Source organism: Penicillium soppii, assembly GCF_028829465.1.
Source record: "Penicillium soppii strain IBT 18220 chromosome Unknown utg000005l, whole genome shotgun sequence".
Taxonomy (NCBI): Eukaryota; Fungi; Ascomycota; class Eurotiomycetes; order Eurotiales; family Aspergillaceae; genus Penicillium; species Penicillium soppii.
In genome coordinates, this window is record NW_026643235.1 from 3088529 (window position 1) to 3105651 (window position 17123).

A 17123-nucleotide genomic window follows, 5' to 3' on the forward strand; every position below is an offset into this window, starting at 1 on the left:
GATATTATATCCCCCCAAATTAGCCCACATTCACAAATTATATCCCAACCACCTGGACAATCCAGGAGTTTCTGCCTAAGGCGCCGATAAAAAGTTTTGCACCGCCTGTCCGCTTTTTTCCCCACTTCATGGAGGGGAGCAACGGCTGCATCTTGTCCATCACATCGCAAGAGGCGAAGTAGATCAATGATTGCTTTAGCGCCGATCGTAAGTTTATCCTTTCTCCTGCGCAAAACTGTCGAGTCATGTTCTTGTATACCGCGGCAAAACCCCGCTTTTGCGGTATACAAACCCGTCGTCTTTTCGCAAACTTACATATTATCTATGAGACTGACTGCATATGCAGATGACTACCGTTGTATGGTATGATCAGAGCGCATTGCATACACCATACGAGATATCCAACTTGTCTCGATAAAGATGGCCAGCACCCGTGATTCCCATTCATTTGCTGTATGTATCGATTTGCTGACATGTAACTTGAAGTAGTCAGAGATTTGACTGATGATTTGTACAGTGCGACGAATGCCGCTTGCGCAAGTCAAGAGTATGTGGCTCTTTGTGTCGAATTCTTACAGGCCATGGTTTAACCCGACAATTATAGTGCTCAAAAGAACGACCAATCTGTCTGCAATGCCGACAGTTGAATAAAGAATGCTTGTACAGCCCCAAAGTCAGCAGGAGCCCTTTGACTCGACAGTGAGTGCCTGTGATGGGAGAACTGTGTATTCTAAACTTATACTGACAAGTTCAGACACTTGACCTATGTTGAAGATCGCCTACATTCGTTTGAGACAGCCTTGGGAAGACTATTTCCAGGTGGGGATCTAGATGCTACCCTTAGGTCTCTTCTGCAAAACCCGGAGGCAAGGGCCCCTTCATCCAAATCTTCTTCAAGGCACTCCACGCCGGCTAAACACGAGGCCGAACCGGCCGAACCAGCACCTGAAGCTCTCCCCCAGCAAGCCGATGGGTTTGACTGGGCTGAAAAAGAAATCACACTCGGTGATTTGACCGACGGAATGGCTGCATTGTCCATCAAGCCCGAAGGAGCAGGTTATTTTGGTCTGTCTATCCAATAACATCATGTTTTCGATTGACCAAGACTAACACATGCTGTAGGAGCCTCTTCAAGTGTCGTGCCGCTACGAGCACTATTTGATCATGGGTTTGACTTGAATATGCCTGTTCGTTCCATAAGGTCAGGGGGCGTCCCTCTTAAGGCACAGCTGCTGGAAAGTGCGCCGTCCGGGCTGATCGAGCAAGCTTTCATCGATGCCTTCTTTCTCAATTACCACACCAGTTATCCCTTTGTCCACGAACCTACGTTCCGGGCACAATTCAATGATCCTTCTATTCGCCCACATGGTACGGCCTGGCATATTCTTCTAAACACGATACTGGCCCTTGGAGCCTGGAGCATCGGAGATGACAGCTCGGATCTTGATATTACATTCTATCAAGAAGCCAGAGGATACTTGCAACAAGCCTCTGTATTCGAGACTGGAAATTTGACATTGGTACAGGGATTGTTGTTACTGAGCAACTATGCACAGAAACGAAACAAGCCCAATACCGGGTGGAACTATCTTGGTCTGGCCGTTCGAATGGCCATGAGCTTAGGTCTTCACAAGGAGTTCCCCGGCTGGAAGATCAGTCTTTTACAAAGAGAAATGCGCCGAAGATTGTGGTGGGGAGTCTTTATATTCGACAGTGGCGCAGCCAAAACCTTTGGAAGACCAATTCTTCTCCCGGAGGATAGTGTGATGGATGCGAAACAAGTTCGAAATATCCACGAAGACGAATTGACCCCAACCACCACAGCTCTTCCCGATGAGTCACTTGGTCCAACCATTTACTCTGGTTTAATTGCCCAAGCTCGTTTCCACCTCCTCACCAATAGCGTCTACCAGCGCCTCATCTCAAGCCCAAGCCTCACACCCGAAGACACGTTGAACCTGCAAAAGCCCATCGAAGAATGGTACAATGGTCTTCCATCATACTTTAAAAACCCGACGCAGCCCCTATCTGTACAGCCAGTTAACCCAGACCCCGACTCGCTTGCGCTTGTCCGCAACCGCCTGCTATGGCGAAACTGGAATCTTACTATTCTGATTTACAGACCCATCCTACTCCGCTGGGCCGCTAGACGTTGGGCCCCACTTAGCGGCTTGTCGAGCGGCCCAGGCACCCCGGATGCAGGATGCGAGGATCCGTGCGAGACTGAGTGCCGATTGCGATGTCTCCAGAATGCCCGCTTGACTATCTCCTCTATCTCAGAGTATATGGAAAACTACATTTGCACCAGAATTGGTGCATGGTATATGCTGTAAGTTCACATTTTACCCAGCCGTTTCTGCTATCGTTTACTTCCATCCCGAAACAAATTTGACTCGAAATAGTTACTTTCTCTTCCAAGCCGGTCTCATCCCCATCGTCTTCCTCATGACAGACCCCTCAAACCCAGAAGCCGCAAGCTGGCTCCAGGACATTGAAACCACCAAAGCTCTCCTCACTCACCCTTCTCTCGGCACCAACCGCTTCGCAACCCGCTGCTACGAAGTTATCAACCGACTCCTCGGCCCACCTAGCCACTCAGTCCAACAGGGCATTCCAACTGAAGGGCTACAGCACGAAACCCAGCAACAGCACATGCCCCAGCACATGCCCCAGCAGTCACAGAACATGATGCCGTTTCCCGAACAGCTATTCGGTGATCCCGGGTTCGGCGGAAGTCTATTCCCAGTCGAACAACAGATGCAGATGAACCCCGGAGGCATGGACTTTTCCGAATGGGTGAATTTCCCGTCCGCAGAATGAACTGCCTTGTCCAATTGATTGATTGATGTTATTTTGGTTTGTATTTTGCATTGTAGGATTGCCATGTGGAAAATTGGGTTTAATTTGAACTATCATTGGAAATAGTCATAGGTATAGGCATCAGCGAATGCGCTTTCATCATATAAGTCTGTACGTATCGTCTTCTCTCTGGAATTATTGGATAATTAGTGTCCCTTGGATATCAAGTCTCGACATGTTCCGCGTGTTGATCAGCAGGCTTCATAAATCCATCATCTTCTTCGATAGGAGTGCCGCGCAGTTCAGCTTCGATGTGCTTGATGCGTTTCTTTTCTTCGTGTGCGGCTGTATCGCCGAAGATGAGGTCCATATCTTCGAGTGTCTGTACGGCGTGATTAGCAACTTAACAAGGAAGGATCGCATACTAAAAAATCGAAAGGATGGTGTTTTACCTTTCCTCGGGTTTCAGGAATACAGAAGAAAGTGAACCCCAGGGCGAGGAGACAGAATGCAGCGAAGAAGATGTAGGTGCCCCAAGTGATGGACTCGAGCATGTCCGGCGTGACAAGGCCAATAATGCTACAGGAAAGAGGAATGTCAGACCGGCACTTCGAATTGAGCCACTGCAGACTTCACTCACAAATTGCACATCCATGTAGCGGAGGTCGTAATGGAAATTGCCTTGGACCTGATAGATAGATTGAAGATCTCAGAAGGAAGAACCCAACCAATAGGGGCTGGTAGTAACAGAGAACGTTAGTGGTGCCGATTGAATAAAAGCCAGTACAATGGTGCCTCCAATCTTACCAAACGAATAAGAGAAATTGATGTCGTAGATGTAAATGAATGCAATGCCAGCCCACCCTGCCGACTTATTATCCACCAGACCAGATCCATATCCACCCAAGATTCCACCAACAATGGCCAACGAGATGCAGGTTCCCGTAGCACCGGCCATGAGCAGCGGCCGCCGACCAACTTTGTCGATGAAAAAGAGCGCCGGAAGGGTACTCAGGCAGTTGACTATGCCATAGACACCAGTGGCAAGCAGGGAAGTGGTGTTGCCATCCAACCCTAACTGGGCGAATATCGTAGGTGCATAGTAGATCATGGCTGTTCGGGTTAGATGCTGCTATTGAGACGGTTGTTGGGGACGTACCATTGCAACCCATGAACTGCTGGAAGAACATCACGATGCACCCAATAGCCAGCCGTTTAAAGCGGGCCCACGTTGTCACAAACGACATGTACTTTGAAGAGTATTAGTAAACCTCGAAAACGAAGTGATGTGAGCACAAACCTGGGCCATGTGTAACTTGTATCCTGATAGGTTGGGGAAGTTCTCTCTAGCGAAAGTATTCTCCAGCATGATAGAGGCCTTGATCTCGAGGTATTCGTTGACCAGCATAGGGCTGTCACGAGGCTGTCGGCGTAGCTTTGACAGAGCTGTTAGTGATTCATCGTCTCGTTCCTTCATTAAAAGCCAGCGTGGCGAGTCCGGGAAGAAAAGCATTCCGACGCCTAGAATAAGCGCTGGAAGAATCTGAAGAGCGAGAGGAAATCGCCACGATGCTTCTGATTGTCCATTGCAGCCGCCAATAGGAACGTCGTGGTACGGATCGAAGGTAGGCTTAGCAACAGTGCCACCTGAGTATGGGATATCGGGAGCGCAGCGGGTTCCACCAATATAGTTCGTTCCATAATCGATCCAATAACTGAAAAGGATACCAAGAGTGACAGATACTAATACCAAATGAGCGTGTGCCATATACCCGAGCTCGAAGTCAACTTACATTGCTGTAGAACCACAAGTCCACCACGAATATCCGGGATCGAAACCTCAGAGATGTACAAAGGCACAACCATTGTCAGCTGTCCAACCGCCAAACCAGCAATAGCCCGACCAGCAAACAACATCGGGATATTCATCGCCGCGCATTGGATAGCAGAGCCAATAGTGAAAACCACCACGGCGACATTAATCGACCTCTTCCGCCCAATTCGATCGGCAATAGGTCCATTGATCAAGGATCCAAGCCAGGCAGCCAACAATAGCGTTGACACAAACCAGCCCTTGAACCCGCTGTCGGCGAAAACACGCGGATACCGAGCCCCGAAGGACTCCATTGTAATGACACCGCTTATGACGCCTTGGTCATAGCCAAATAACAGACCGCCCAGCGTTGAGAACTGCTTCGGTGTCAGCTATAGAGCTATAGATCTCACCACGCACTGTGTGAACAAACCGATGCAACGCCGCATAGATAGGGATTCTGTAAAACAAGGGAAAATCCACTCTTGCTCGTCGGAACATCCATAGTAGCCATGATGCCTGGATCGTCAGTCCTGAGCTGATTGCAACAATGTCCTCCAATGGATACTTTATATGCTCGCTCACGGTTAGAGAATTGGCGCATATACCTGATTAGGACACTGGTACCCCTTCTTCTCTGCCGTTTAGGAATACAGTACTCCGAGCTGTCTATAGACGAGTGAAGCTGCCAGGACCACAGTACTCCGCGAGCTGGATCCTTATGGTCTTATAAGCAGTTCAAGGCGGAGCGCTCTCCTCCGAGCCAATGCGAAATAGGGGAGCTTAAACAAGTCTGGGGGGAAGATCTTTCCCCGATATTCAAGTGGGCCGACTCGGGTTGATAATGCGGGGAAACTCTCCCGGGCCGGAGACGTGGGGGTTAGACCGAGAGCTGTGCAGTGTTTGCATCCCATAGACATACTTATAGATGTTGATAATTAGTTTTGATGTGTGTTGGTATCATATTGATTACCGAGAGAACACCGCCAAGGTGACTCGGCCCCAGAGTAGGCCGAGGCCGACGGACACATCCGAGTAACAAAAAAAACGGCGAATTTGTGGAACTTTGAAAACCCATCGGGGATGTTCCGAAGTATCGCGCGACCTCCGTTCACTGTTCCTCGCTTGTATAGATTCACACCATTCACGGATGCTGGAAACGGCGGATCGCGAGATAAGCAACTCATCCTGAGCGAATCCTTGGATATAATCACTTGAGTAAGGAATTATAAGCATCTTCCCTGCACACGTATCATGCATGGAAATTTGCGCATAATTGCGCAAATATGTAAGCGAGATTGCGCAAATATGTAAGCGAGATTGCGCAAATATGTAAGCGAGATTGCGCAAATATGTAAGCGAGATTGCTCTTAGTGATCTGTTTAGTTAGGTGTTTATCAAACTAAAGCACGCATCAGCTGATGCCAAATTACCCAATCCCACAAGCATATAAACCACCCCTGGCTATGCGATATCTTAAACAACCAAAAACAGACAATTAGCCACAAAGCCAATATCTCTAAACCAGCCTCCAAGATGCACCATCCCCTCCGCGTCGGCGTCCTCCTCGTGGGAACCGCTCAACTCCTCGACCTTGCAGCCGTCGACCTCCTATACATGACAACACCCGAGTACCTCAACGAATGCTCACTCCCAAAGCCCCTACTAGACATGGGCCGGCCCTGTGAAATCCACTACATAGGACACGGCGGCGCAGATACGCTAGTCGAGACAACAGCGCGAATGTCCATCCGACTAACAGACTCACTCGTCGACTCCGCCGTCGCACCGGGCAAGCTCGACGTCGTGGTGATACCTGGGCCATCGCCCAAAGCCGGGCCCCCAGAAGACGCATACCTTGATTTTGTGCGCAGCCATAATGCAGCGGGGACTACGATTCTGAGTATTTGCACCGGCGCTTTCGTGATTGGGTACGCAGGGATAGGAAAGGGGCGGAGGGTTACGGCGCCGAGGCTGCTGGTTCCTGAGATGAAGAGGTTGTTCCCGGAGGCGGAGTGGGATGATTCGGTGCGTGTGGCTAGAGATGGGAATTTATGGACTAGTGGTATGTTTTGTGGCTACTGTTCTTCGAGGGTTGAAAGAGTATTGCTAATCTGTGCAGGTGGGATCACGAACGGTCACGATCTTGTTGCTGGGTATCTTCGTGAGAACTACCCTGCTGCGCTTGTGAATACGATCCTCGCCACTGCGGATATCCCTCCTCGTCCGGCGGCTTATGGTAGTACTACGACGAGTGACTTTGCTTATGTGCTGTGGCAGGTTGTTAGGGCTGTTCCGAATATGTTATTCCGACTGGTTCGGGGCAAATGATTTGTTGCGGAGAATCAACTCATTTGGTCCGAAGGCTCGGAGGGGGCATTTACCAGGTCTGTCCACGACGTTTGTGGGCTACTAAAACTAGGGATTTGAGAAGAACTGCTCAAGTGGGGCCACTGACAGATGTAAAGTGCGAAATTTGAATAATTTAACCATACAAACCAGAATAATTGTTCACTTCTTTTCTAAGGCTTCATAAATGGGAGATAGGTAAATGTTGAAAACACAAAACCTTATGCGATTTCCGAGATTCCAAAGCTCTGGCCCACTAAAGGCCCAGTTCAGATCGGGTTGATCAATTTCCAGTTCCAACTGTACAAAATTACATTTGTAGTCTGCCAGAGGTCATGTCATATGTATACTGAAGGTAACACAAGCACCCCAAAACGGCGCAAGGTGGGTACGTCATCCCGAGGCTCAAAAAACCAAGGAGTAATTTTAATCTTCAGCTACGTAATTGTACATATCTATATCTCCAAAAAGCATGTAAAAAGGAAAGAACAGTCTCGATTCAGTTCTCGTCCTACACGAAGACCACTACTCAGCCACAAAAAAAATGGCGATCAAACTCTCGATCCTCGTATTCGTTGCCTCGCCGCTCGACTACGCTCGCTACAGGCACACAGCGCTATACATCGAGTATGACGATCCGGAGAATGCGCAAACGCAAAGCACAGACCAAAGCGCAGCATCCATAAAATCCTCCCTGTCAGAGGTCGTGGGATCAACAGGTTTCTACAGTTACTCGGAGCGCCTAAACTGGGCGATACCGGTGTCTTCGGCCAGTGAGCATTAACTAACCTGGGTCGCCGTACGGTACATGCTAATTACATACGTGTATGTAGACGTGGCACGCATAGTCCCCGTCTCGACTTTCGATGCTGCGCCTGCTACCGTGCGGGAGACTATAGCCAGTATCCCGATACCGGAGGATGGGTCGTGGGGAGATGATTGGAATAGTCAGGATTGGGTGGCTGATGTATTAGGGAAGTTTGTGAAGATGGGGGTTTTGGATGGAGGCGTGCGGGAGCGCGCGGTGGATGGGATGGTTAGTGCAGTGTGTGAGGCTGGGGATGAAGAGGTTTTGGCATAGTTTGAGGTTCCAAGATGATTATGGGTTTGTACGATAAGTTCGGGGGTTAAGTCATCCTGTATATTGAGCGATATTTCTACATACTACGAGGGAATGCATGGGTGGAAGTGAAAGATAAATTTTTTGGGGTTTAGAGTCCTAGGAAAAAACAGAAAGAAAAAAAACCCCCCAAGGCCGGATAGAAGCAATTTGGGCGATAACGCTCGTACCATGCAACGCGTTGCACCACGCTAAAGGACAATGGAGAGAGAGAGAGAGAGAGAGAGAGAGAGAGGTAGAAGGAATGAAGAGAAAACAGTCGTGGTCATACGAAGAAAGGCGCTATCAAATATTCAACGAGAGAGATGCCGAATCCCATTCTCGGGCAAAATGTATGAACAGGCGATCGAACCAGGGATAATTATAGAAGCGTGAGGAAAACCCATGGCTCTTTTTTGCGGCTCCCGCATTATCTTCCATGCGGTGCCCAATGAATTGGCTCGAAGTCCGAGTTTTGGAAATGAGCTTGGTTGTACGGAGAGCTGAGAAGTCAGTAACTGGATGTGATTCATGATGCGAGTGAAACTCACTTTTTGAAAGGTGTCGTGACTGGCAGGGAACGACTCAGATTCGGTTTCATTACGAGGGGGTTCAACCGGATCTGCGGGCCGTCCGATGATCGACTGGGCAGTGAAGTCATGGGTGGCGGGGCCGAGGACAGTGGAGCGGGAGGGATACTAGAGGGAACGGGGATTGGTGGCATAGGGACGTGGCTTTGCATAGGTGATTGGTACATGTCTTGTTGCGGAGACATGCGGAAGGGACTGGCCGGCGTGGGCGAGACGGACGGCATGGGTGACATAGGAGCACCCATTCCAAAGGCAGAATCTTGCATCAGATTGGGGATGGCCATTAGACTTGAGTTCATGTCGAAGCCCAAGGTAGCGTTGTCCCAGCTGGTGTAGTCGGAGCTCAATCCATACTGGAGGTTGACGATAGGTGCCATATTCAAAGTGGAGTCAGCTCGGTACAGGAGATCATAGTGTCCTCTATATCAGGTTAGACTTGGTGTGACAAAATTGGTATTGGGAATACACACGGCCGATACAGAAGGCGCATTGTTGCCCCATTAGGACAATGGGTGGACAGTTGGTGCGGTGTAACAACGTCCCCCACACTTCGGTCGAGGTATAGAATTTCGACTCCAAATCCAGACCCTTCAATGACACTGTGGATCAGCGCCTGGAGACCCACTTCGTCAATTTCGGTCTTCACGGGGTCTATTCGGGTGCTGCAGTACTGATCCACGGGTATGTCAAGGAGGAATGCCTGGTACCGTAACGGGTCGAGCTTCATCCAAGCACTGGTCAATAACTTGACAAAGTGTCAGTTTATATCCATCAAAAGAGGCAACGCTTGCCAATAAAAACAGAGAAAAGAAAAGCACAACGACAGAAGATAGCTCATCAAAATTACTTACTCGGAAGTGAGTGATGACAGCATCGGAGCTGTAGCCCTCATTAAAAGCCTCAACGAGGAACGTTTCATCTTGAACACCGTTCTGGATCGCGGTGTGAATCCGATTCAAGATATCTTCCGTAGATTCAACAAAGAGCTCGTAGATATCTTGCACGATCCCGACTTGTTCCAGTAATCCATTAAGATTTTTGAATCTTTTGATTTCAGACTCGATACGGATGGGGTCTCTCAGGGCAAAAAGAGTTTCGAAATACCCAAAAGCCACCGCTACGCCGAGTTAGTATGTCACCCATAACATGTTGCATAATAACCATACCTCTCCAACCACAATCCCCATCACCCCTCATGATACGACATTCGGGATGGGAGTTAGCAAGCGCCTGTAAGCAAGTCAGATGCGAGACACGATTTGGTGACACAGACTTCGCCACAAAAGCTTACATTTGTCTTTGCTGCGAGAGTCGGGTCTGCATTAGAATAATCCAGAGCGATATTGTGGCTGGGCTGTTTTGTTGAGACAGGGGGACCCTGTCACGATGTTAGATGCTACAGGAAGGAGAGGGTGGGTAACTGCTACCTCTGTTTCTGGCCGGTAGGTGTTGGAGAGCTTTTGGAAGCGCTCCATTTCGTCGGCTGAAAGGGCATTCATGTTGATGGAGGAGGTTTGGGGGAATGCAGAGAGATAAAGGGGAGGTAGAATGGATGGAGAAAGAGCGTCCGGGTAGAAATTGGCGAAATCCTGCTTTACCGGGAACGGATGATGAGAACCAAAGTGATTCCAAGTAGGTTCTGATAAGGACATTGCATACGGCGAAGGATGACTTTATCGGAAGCGGTTTGAGTCCACGCAGTATTATATCAATTTCTGATAAATGTTAGAAAGTTCGAGGAATTTGGGGAAGCATATATAATGTAGAGAGAAAAGAGAATAAAAAAAAGACATACAGTTGGAACTGATATTTCCCGGGGACCTCAAAACAAAAGGCAGCACACTCCTTGTGCAACACTGAGAATCCCGGTACAATGGGTCTGCTTCTACTGACACAGTTCTCAGCATGGATGACGATCAAGACGCGAAGCATGCATAAAAATCAAAAGCCAGGCTCGCATAAACATGCCGGACCAATGGGTAATGCAAAGGAGAAACGGGGCAGAAGTTAGGCAAAAGTGATATCCAAAGGTGTGGTACTACAACAGGTAGAAAAGACACATTGATTGGGTTAGGATGAAAAGAAATGTGACGAAAGAGCTCGGTATAGGACAATCACATTATGAGAGATGAGCAATGAGAAATGATGTCAGGGGCAATTTGACTGTCATTTGAGTTCATTGATCTCATTAACCTTCTCATTCTAGAAAATGGAAGATTTTCCAATATGTAAATCCTCAGGGGGGTGAAGGGGGGGGGGAAGGTAGTGCACGAACCATCCGTGGGGCAGGGATTCAGATGACCTTTAGAGACGGATATAGATCCTAGGATGGATGTTTATGGATAAGAAAGTTGCGGCAAGGAGGGGCCAGAAGCCCTTAGAGGGACATGTGTATGACACACAATGACAACAAAAAGAATGCGATCGGAGGGAAATTAAGTACCTTTTTGCCCATGAGAAAATCAAGGAGTGGAGAGAATGGGATGTTGAAAGAGGTAAGAGTTAAGTTGTTGAGAGGTAAGAAAAGAGAGAAGATCGGGCGTTGGCGGATAAGAAGTTATGTGATGATTTTGTAGGGAAAGGAAAAGGGAAAATTGAAACCTTGGAAACCTTTCCCCTCATTAAGAGAGAGAGAGAGAGTGAGGGAGAGAGAGAAACAATCAAATCACCTAAAAAAATCCCGGAAAAACAGAATAGGAATAATATAATAATACAATAATACAATAATAATAAAAAAGAGAAAAAGAGAGGAAAAAAAAAACAAGAGAAAAGAAAAAGTAACGATGCACCGTGCCCAATTTCCATACAGATGTCTGAAGATGCTGATCGGGGCTCGTGTAAACGCTGTTAAACAATATATTATCAACCGTACCTATAGAAGATAAAAGGTAACTTTGTCCTTATATATGGAGTAATAGCCTATAACTATAAAATATATAACTATAAATGTACGTATATAATACTAATCCCTTATAGTGTCTAGGTGAGCCTATCTGATATCACATAAGTACCTACGCTTAAACCCCCCGATATCCCGAAGTACTACTATACTATACTATATACTATACACTAGTTATATTATTCTCTCCATTTACGGAGTCAAAAAAACACAAAATATCAATACGGGTAAATGGTTGGAAAAGCGGGGTTCTCCAGGGCTGAAATATTGTTTGATCCCGATATGATTCGTGGCTAAGAAGAGCCGAATCGAGAAATCGTGGCGCTATTGTCGCCGCGATGGTGGCATTAGCCATTATTACCACGTACAATATTCTTGTGTGTTGAACCTCTTTCTTACTTTTCTTTCTCTTTATTATCACTATCTAGGTATATGTTGTTATGGTTATTGGAACCTTCCTGGTTCTCTACACCAATGTAGAGTTACCCTGTAGTTATATACTTATAGATGGCTTACAATGTGATAATTCAATCACCCGACCCTAGTGCTCGGATATCCATTCTCTCTTGGTGATTTGCGCTAAAACACTCTCTTTACCAAATCTGCTGGCAATTTCAAGGAAATCGAGATCTGTGCGGCTTAAGGCGTCCACGATGCTCGAAGGAAGCAAAGGAAGAAAAGCTCCGTACCTGCGCGTCAAATCGTCGTCGGCGCAAATAACTTGTTCACATGCTTTTTTTTCTTCTTTGTCTTTTTTCTTCCTTTCCTTTCTTTTTATTTACCCTCTTTCACAAAGTACTACTGGGATACTGGGACTGGGATTGGGATACTAGGATACTACTTCTTAAGTAGGATCCCAACCTTGGGATCGGAGGGGGCTTCCGTTCTCCGTCGAGGCCCGTCGGATTGTAATCCGGCCTGTTGGGTTAGGAGACTTATCATTTGAGTGGCTTGCAACAAGTTTCAACTTTTAGAAAGAACATTAATTCTGTGGGATATACCTGACGTGAGACTATAATCTCTGCCGCCTACTCCACCTGCACATGTAACTATAGGTACATATGTAGGCACCTAGATATATATAAGTTTAATACTACCATACTTTGAGGAAAAACATTGTGAAAAAGTTCATCTTATCATGATTTTAGCGCTGTCAGACCAACTTTAAATAGCGGGTCGAAACATGAAATTGTAGCCTTCAAACAATCGGTGTGAGATCCCAGCGGCTCAATTAATCCCAGGTACAGAACACGTGCCACCTAGGCGCTTAATATTCTTTACTCTACCATTGTGACGGCTTTTGTTTGACAGGCTTGCGAGCACGCTCATCTCGGAACCCTGGCTGGAACATCGAGCCAGTAGGCTCGTCGGCGCGCAACCCCTCACTGTTCAATGTTGTTTGCCAGAGAGTGCGCAGCGCAGAGCTCCACTCTTCCACAGCCCGCAGCCGCTCCACGTCACTCGCACTCTCCACCGTAACTGTGCCATTATCCTGGTCGATCTTGGCATTGAGCTTTTTATCGAGGATCAAAAAGCTAAGGATATCCAGCACTTCGGGGACCGAAATTTTGATATGCTTGGAGATAAATTGGAGCGAGAACCGAGTGTAGGGGGCAATCAGTTTGAGGACGGCCTTGGTGCGCATATTGCGGCTAACCTCGTCGATGTTTTCCGCGATGAAAGGATCGGCCAACACGTCGGGATGTTTGCTCAGTACATCCTCGTATGCATGTATGTCGTCACGCTGGAAGGCGTCGACTAGATCGGTCATGGCCGAGATTCGTGGGTCGTTCTTGTATGGTTTGGTTTCTTGGGAATCGAACGGGTTAATGTCGGACTTCATGAGCATGGTCGTTAGGACCAGGTACTTGAGTACCTGGATTCGTTGCATGGAACCCGCCTCGTCGTAGTTTCGGAATGATTCGAAGAAATCACTTTGTGCCTCCTTCCAGTTCTCCTCGCTCATGTGCATCTTGCCCCCACATTCACGGATGATGCCCATGATCTTGGGATGTGGCACTGCCGACCGCACTTTGAGAGCCCGTTGATACAGGGCCTTGAGTCGTTTGTTGTTCTTCGTTTCGGCGAACATTTGGATCTCCAGGGCATAGAGCTCGAGTAGGTATGTTCCCTTGCTGGTGTCGTCCGATCCATCATCGTGCCGGCACGCCTGGTGCAGTTCGCGCACCTTCTTGCCCAGCTGTGTGTATTGCTTGCGCTCAAGCCATAAGCGAGCCAATTTGATGTTTGTCTTCAGCCAAAGGCGTTCATTGTTTGTGTTTTGGAAGGATTCGAGGGTCATAGAGTAGAACTCCTCCATGCATTGGTACGTCTTTGCATCATCCGATTCTTTCTCGATGAAATCGAGCATGTTATTGATTGACTTCTCGGAATAGTTTCGTGTAACGGCGGATTTAACATATGTGAGCAACTCGCGGTAGTGTTCAACGGCCTAATAGAGAGATGGAGAGTCAGTACGGCAACCAAAGCATGTTGGGATATGAACTCACATCGTCGTATCGTCCAAGCTTGAACTCTAGCTTGATAGCTTGCTTCAAACCCTTGAAACCCCTGTTTTTCAGTCAGCACTGGTCATCGCGACCAGCTTAGAAGCCATACCAGTCGCCTTTATCTTGTTCCATGGGCGCTATGCCTAGAAACTCATCGATCGCCTCCTCTGGGTTGTCGACCTTGATCTGCTTCGCATTGTAGTATTTGTTTTCGATTCCGATGTCACCGGATTCGTCGTCATCTGCATCCTCGTATTCAAAGTCGTAACTGCGATGTCAACAGTCAGCTTGGTCTGGCGGAGCGGAGGAAGGGCCCATACTCCTCATCCCCGGAGTCCTGCATAAAATCATCGTCATCAGACATATTGAACAAGCGCTGTGCAAAAAGAAAATCTCAAGCAAATAGAAAAGTAGGCGAAGTAGTGTGGAAGGAGAGGTCGCGAAGTCGGGTGGGGTTTGGAGAAGCTTGGTGAGATGATGAGCTTCCGCCTCGCGACTCTGGACTTTGGTCACTTTTATCCTAATTTCTCAGGCACTTTATTTGGCTGAATTGACTACAATATTATTCAACTAGGTAATGGTTGTCTATGTCTATGAAGGCTTCTATTCAAAATTATAGATTGTCAGTTGTCCATTGAAAGTTAATATCAATGATTTGAATGTATTTCAAGCATATTGTTTGAGGTGCTACACCCATTGATGAACTTCCTGGGAGCTTGTTAAGACATTAATGGACTTTGATTCAATCCAACAATGCAGACGACATTCAAGCTCGAATCTTAGCGAGATAGATCAAGCCACCTGCAGAAAGGAAATGAGAGATCCACATCATCTTTCCAAGCTCTGTTACCTGTCAGGGGCTCGGTATGCTTTCTCCCCTTAAGCAAGATTCCAATCTACGATCTTCGATATTTTGATTGTAGAGAACATCCCAAAGCAACACATAAATTTCCACATGTATGTAATATATTGTATAGTTATATGGAAAAAGCAAGTACAAAAGGTATACAACGTACATGTAGGTCGGTATCTAAAAGCCCCAATGCTCCCCGTAAGCCTAGGAGCGGGGAAGTATAAAACAGTATAAAATCAGACCTATAACAGGGAGCGATAGCAAGCAGAAACAAGCGCCAGTAAAGCTACAAGTCAATAGTCCAAGAAACGGCAGAGAGAAAAGCCGAGAAAAACCTTGAGAAGGGGGGAGACGCTATTCGCCGATCCTTCGATGTCATCGACTCGGCCAGTCCTGGAATCTTCCCCCGACAACAACCTCATATTAACCCCTAATTCTCTATATAAAAACCCTCAACTTTGCGCAATGCAGCTATGCGGCAGACAGAAGTTAGTCCAGCGCAAGATGGTGCTGCTGTTAGTTTCCAATTCGGATTCCCCATTGACGACCGGTCTAACACTTCAACAGAGGCGACGGAGCCTGTGGCAAGACATCAGCGCTGAACGTGTTTACACGGGGGTGCGCGCAACCCCCTCGCATCCAAAACCTGAGCTAATGAATCTAGATTTTTCCCGACTGTCTAGTAAGAAAAGTACAAAAATACGAATGAAAATCCAGCTTATTGACTGATTCCGCGCGAAGTGAACCAACGGTGTTCGGTATGCGCCCTATCTCCCCGTCAATCTACGTCTACGCTTAACTAACAGGTTCCAGAAAACTATGTCCACGGTATATTATTTCCCACTCTCCACCCACACTAGGACACCACTCATGCGACCCAGATATCTTCGTCGATAACATACACGTCGAGCTTTCGCTATGGGACACGGCCGGTCAGGAGGAATTCGATCGCCTGCGCGCATTATCGTATGAGGATACTCATGTGCTCATGCTCTGCTTTAGTGTAAGCGGATGATTCCTCCGACGAGAGCGCGCACTAACAACACTGATAGGTGGACAGCCCAGACTCGTTCGAGAACGTGTCGTCGAAATGGATCGCGGAGATTAATGAGAATTGTCCCGGTGTACGGGTTGTCCTGACGGCCCTCAAGTGCGATCTGCGCAAAGATGAGGATATGAATGATAATCCCAATGCTATTAGCTTTGACCAGGGTCTGGCGAAGGCGAAGGAAATTGGCGCAGTGAAGTACTTGGGTGGGTGTGCTTGGTTGTGCTCAATTGAATGTGACTAACTTATTGGTAGAATGCTCTGCGGTCCAAAATCGCGGTATTAGGGAGAGCTTCTATGAAGCTGCTAAAGTTGCTCTTGATGTCAAGCCGGCTGGGAGCGCGTCCTCTGGCTCGTCGTGTATCATTCAATGAGCGCTGTGATCCTAGCTTCGTGTCTGGCATTCAGGCCTAGTCATTTTGCCCTTTCTTCCTCGTCGAAAGGGCTGTATGCCATATTTGAGGGGATGCCTGGCCTCATCTTCCCCCTATCGTGCTTTTTGTTTCCACTCATATTTATACTCGATTTGTTTGATTCCCCCATGCATTGGTGTTTTGAGTTTGTTTTCGACCATCTTTCTTTCGGCCAGAGTGGGCTATATTATCATCTCAGGCTCGACCATGGCTCGAAAATCGACCTGTGTTGATTGCATTCGCATAGCTCCGGATCTCTATTCCGAGCATCCCAGCGAGGTTGGTCTTTTGATGTCTTACGCTTAAATAAAAATATAATTTTCTTAGGTTCTATTCGTCGTTCCTGTTCTATGTGAAGTCTTGCCTGGACCTTTCTTTACCGTTTTGAGATTAAATTGAGATGGAACACGTGTAACTTTCACCAAGTACGCGTGGAGATACCGTGGACAAAGCCATTCTTATGCTGATAATAATCCCTTGCTCGTCCTCATTGGGAACAACCAAGGGTATGGCTTTGCGTCAGTCGATGATCGGCTGATGTAGACTGATTCACAATGCAACCACCTAGATATATTTTGATTACATTGATTACAGCATGCAGGTCCCCATTTGGATGTTCGCATCGCATGTTATGATATAGACCATCCATGGATGCAGCCGAATCAACACCGTGCTTGGGTCAGCTATAGTACATGAAATATGCATCCTATAGACGAGCTTGACATAGCATCAAATAACACAATTGCAAAG

At 47.4% G+C, this 17123-nt stretch overlaps 7 protein-coding genes across 7 annotated transcripts; 4 read left to right on the plus strand and 3 right to left on the minus strand.

Moving 5' to 3' along the window:
* Nucleotides 1–420: 420 nt before the first annotated feature.
* Nucleotides 421–2820, plus strand: N7529_006605 (putative C6 transcription factor (Gal4); the record flags this gene model as incomplete). The annotated part of the gene is made up of 6 exons (XM_057242132.1): nucleotides 421–453; nucleotides 518–547; nucleotides 605–699; nucleotides 755–1065; nucleotides 1123–2329; nucleotides 2403–2820. 6 exons carry the CDS (start codon nucleotides 421–423, stop codon nucleotides 2818–2820), a joined length of 2094 nt encoding a protein of 697 aa, XP_057097491.1.
* Nucleotides 2821–3022: 202 nt separating this feature from the next.
* N7529_006606 (sugar porter family MFS transporter) lies at nucleotides 3023–5126 on the minus strand (the record flags this gene model as incomplete). The annotated part of the gene is made up of 8 exons (XM_057242133.1): nucleotides 3023–3181; nucleotides 3252–3378; nucleotides 3440–3536; nucleotides 3607–3912; nucleotides 3959–4049; nucleotides 4100–4542; nucleotides 4593–4989; nucleotides 5046–5126. 8 exons carry the CDS (start codon nucleotides 5124–5126, stop codon nucleotides 3023–3025), a joined length of 1701 nt encoding a protein of 566 aa, XP_057097492.1.
* Nucleotides 5127–6148: 1022 nt separating this feature from the next.
* N7529_006607 (uncharacterized protein) lies at nucleotides 6149–6943 on the plus strand (the record flags this gene model as incomplete). Its single annotated transcript, XM_057242134.1, has 2 exons — nucleotides 6149–6677; nucleotides 6735–6943. The coding sequence occupies 2 exons, from the start codon at nucleotides 6149–6151 to the stop codon at nucleotides 6941–6943; spliced, it is 738 nt and encodes a 245-aa protein (XP_057097493.1).
* A 562-nt stretch (nucleotides 6944–7505) lies between these two features.
* On the plus strand, nucleotides 7506–8042 carry N7529_006608 (uncharacterized protein; the record flags this gene model as incomplete). The annotated part of the gene is made up of 2 exons (XM_057242135.1): nucleotides 7506–7734; nucleotides 7795–8042. The coding sequence occupies 2 exons, from the start codon at nucleotides 7506–7508 to the stop codon at nucleotides 8040–8042; spliced, it is 477 nt and encodes a 158-aa protein (XP_057097494.1).
* A 448-nt stretch (nucleotides 8043–8490) lies between these two features.
* N7529_006609 (OTU family ubiquitin thioesterase) lies at nucleotides 8491–10302 on the minus strand (the record flags this gene model as incomplete). Its single annotated transcript, XM_057242136.1, has 7 exons — nucleotides 8491–8563; nucleotides 8612–9070; nucleotides 9121–9395; nucleotides 9502–9767; nucleotides 9817–9880; nucleotides 9942–10028; nucleotides 10078–10302. 7 exons carry the CDS (start codon nucleotides 10300–10302, stop codon nucleotides 8491–8493), a joined length of 1449 nt encoding a protein of 482 aa, XP_057097495.1.
* A 2529-nt stretch (nucleotides 10303–12831) lies between these two features.
* On the minus strand, nucleotides 12832–14423 carry N7529_006610 (uncharacterized protein; the record flags this gene model as incomplete). Its single annotated transcript, XM_057242137.1, has 4 exons — nucleotides 12832–14001; nucleotides 14060–14120; nucleotides 14169–14327; nucleotides 14380–14423. 4 exons carry the CDS (start codon nucleotides 14421–14423, stop codon nucleotides 12832–12834), a joined length of 1434 nt encoding a protein of 477 aa, XP_057097496.1.
* A 954-nt stretch (nucleotides 14424–15377) lies between these two features.
* On the plus strand, nucleotides 15378–16334 carry rho3 (Rho family GTPase RHO3; the record flags this gene model as incomplete). The annotated part of the gene is made up of 8 exons (XM_057242138.1): nucleotides 15378–15427; nucleotides 15480–15530; nucleotides 15577–15594; nucleotides 15654–15670; nucleotides 15726–15740; nucleotides 15794–15915; nucleotides 15965–16166; nucleotides 16216–16334. 8 exons carry the CDS (start codon nucleotides 15378–15380, stop codon nucleotides 16332–16334), a joined length of 594 nt encoding a protein of 197 aa, XP_057097497.1.
* Nucleotides 16335–17123: the final 789 nt, after the last annotated feature.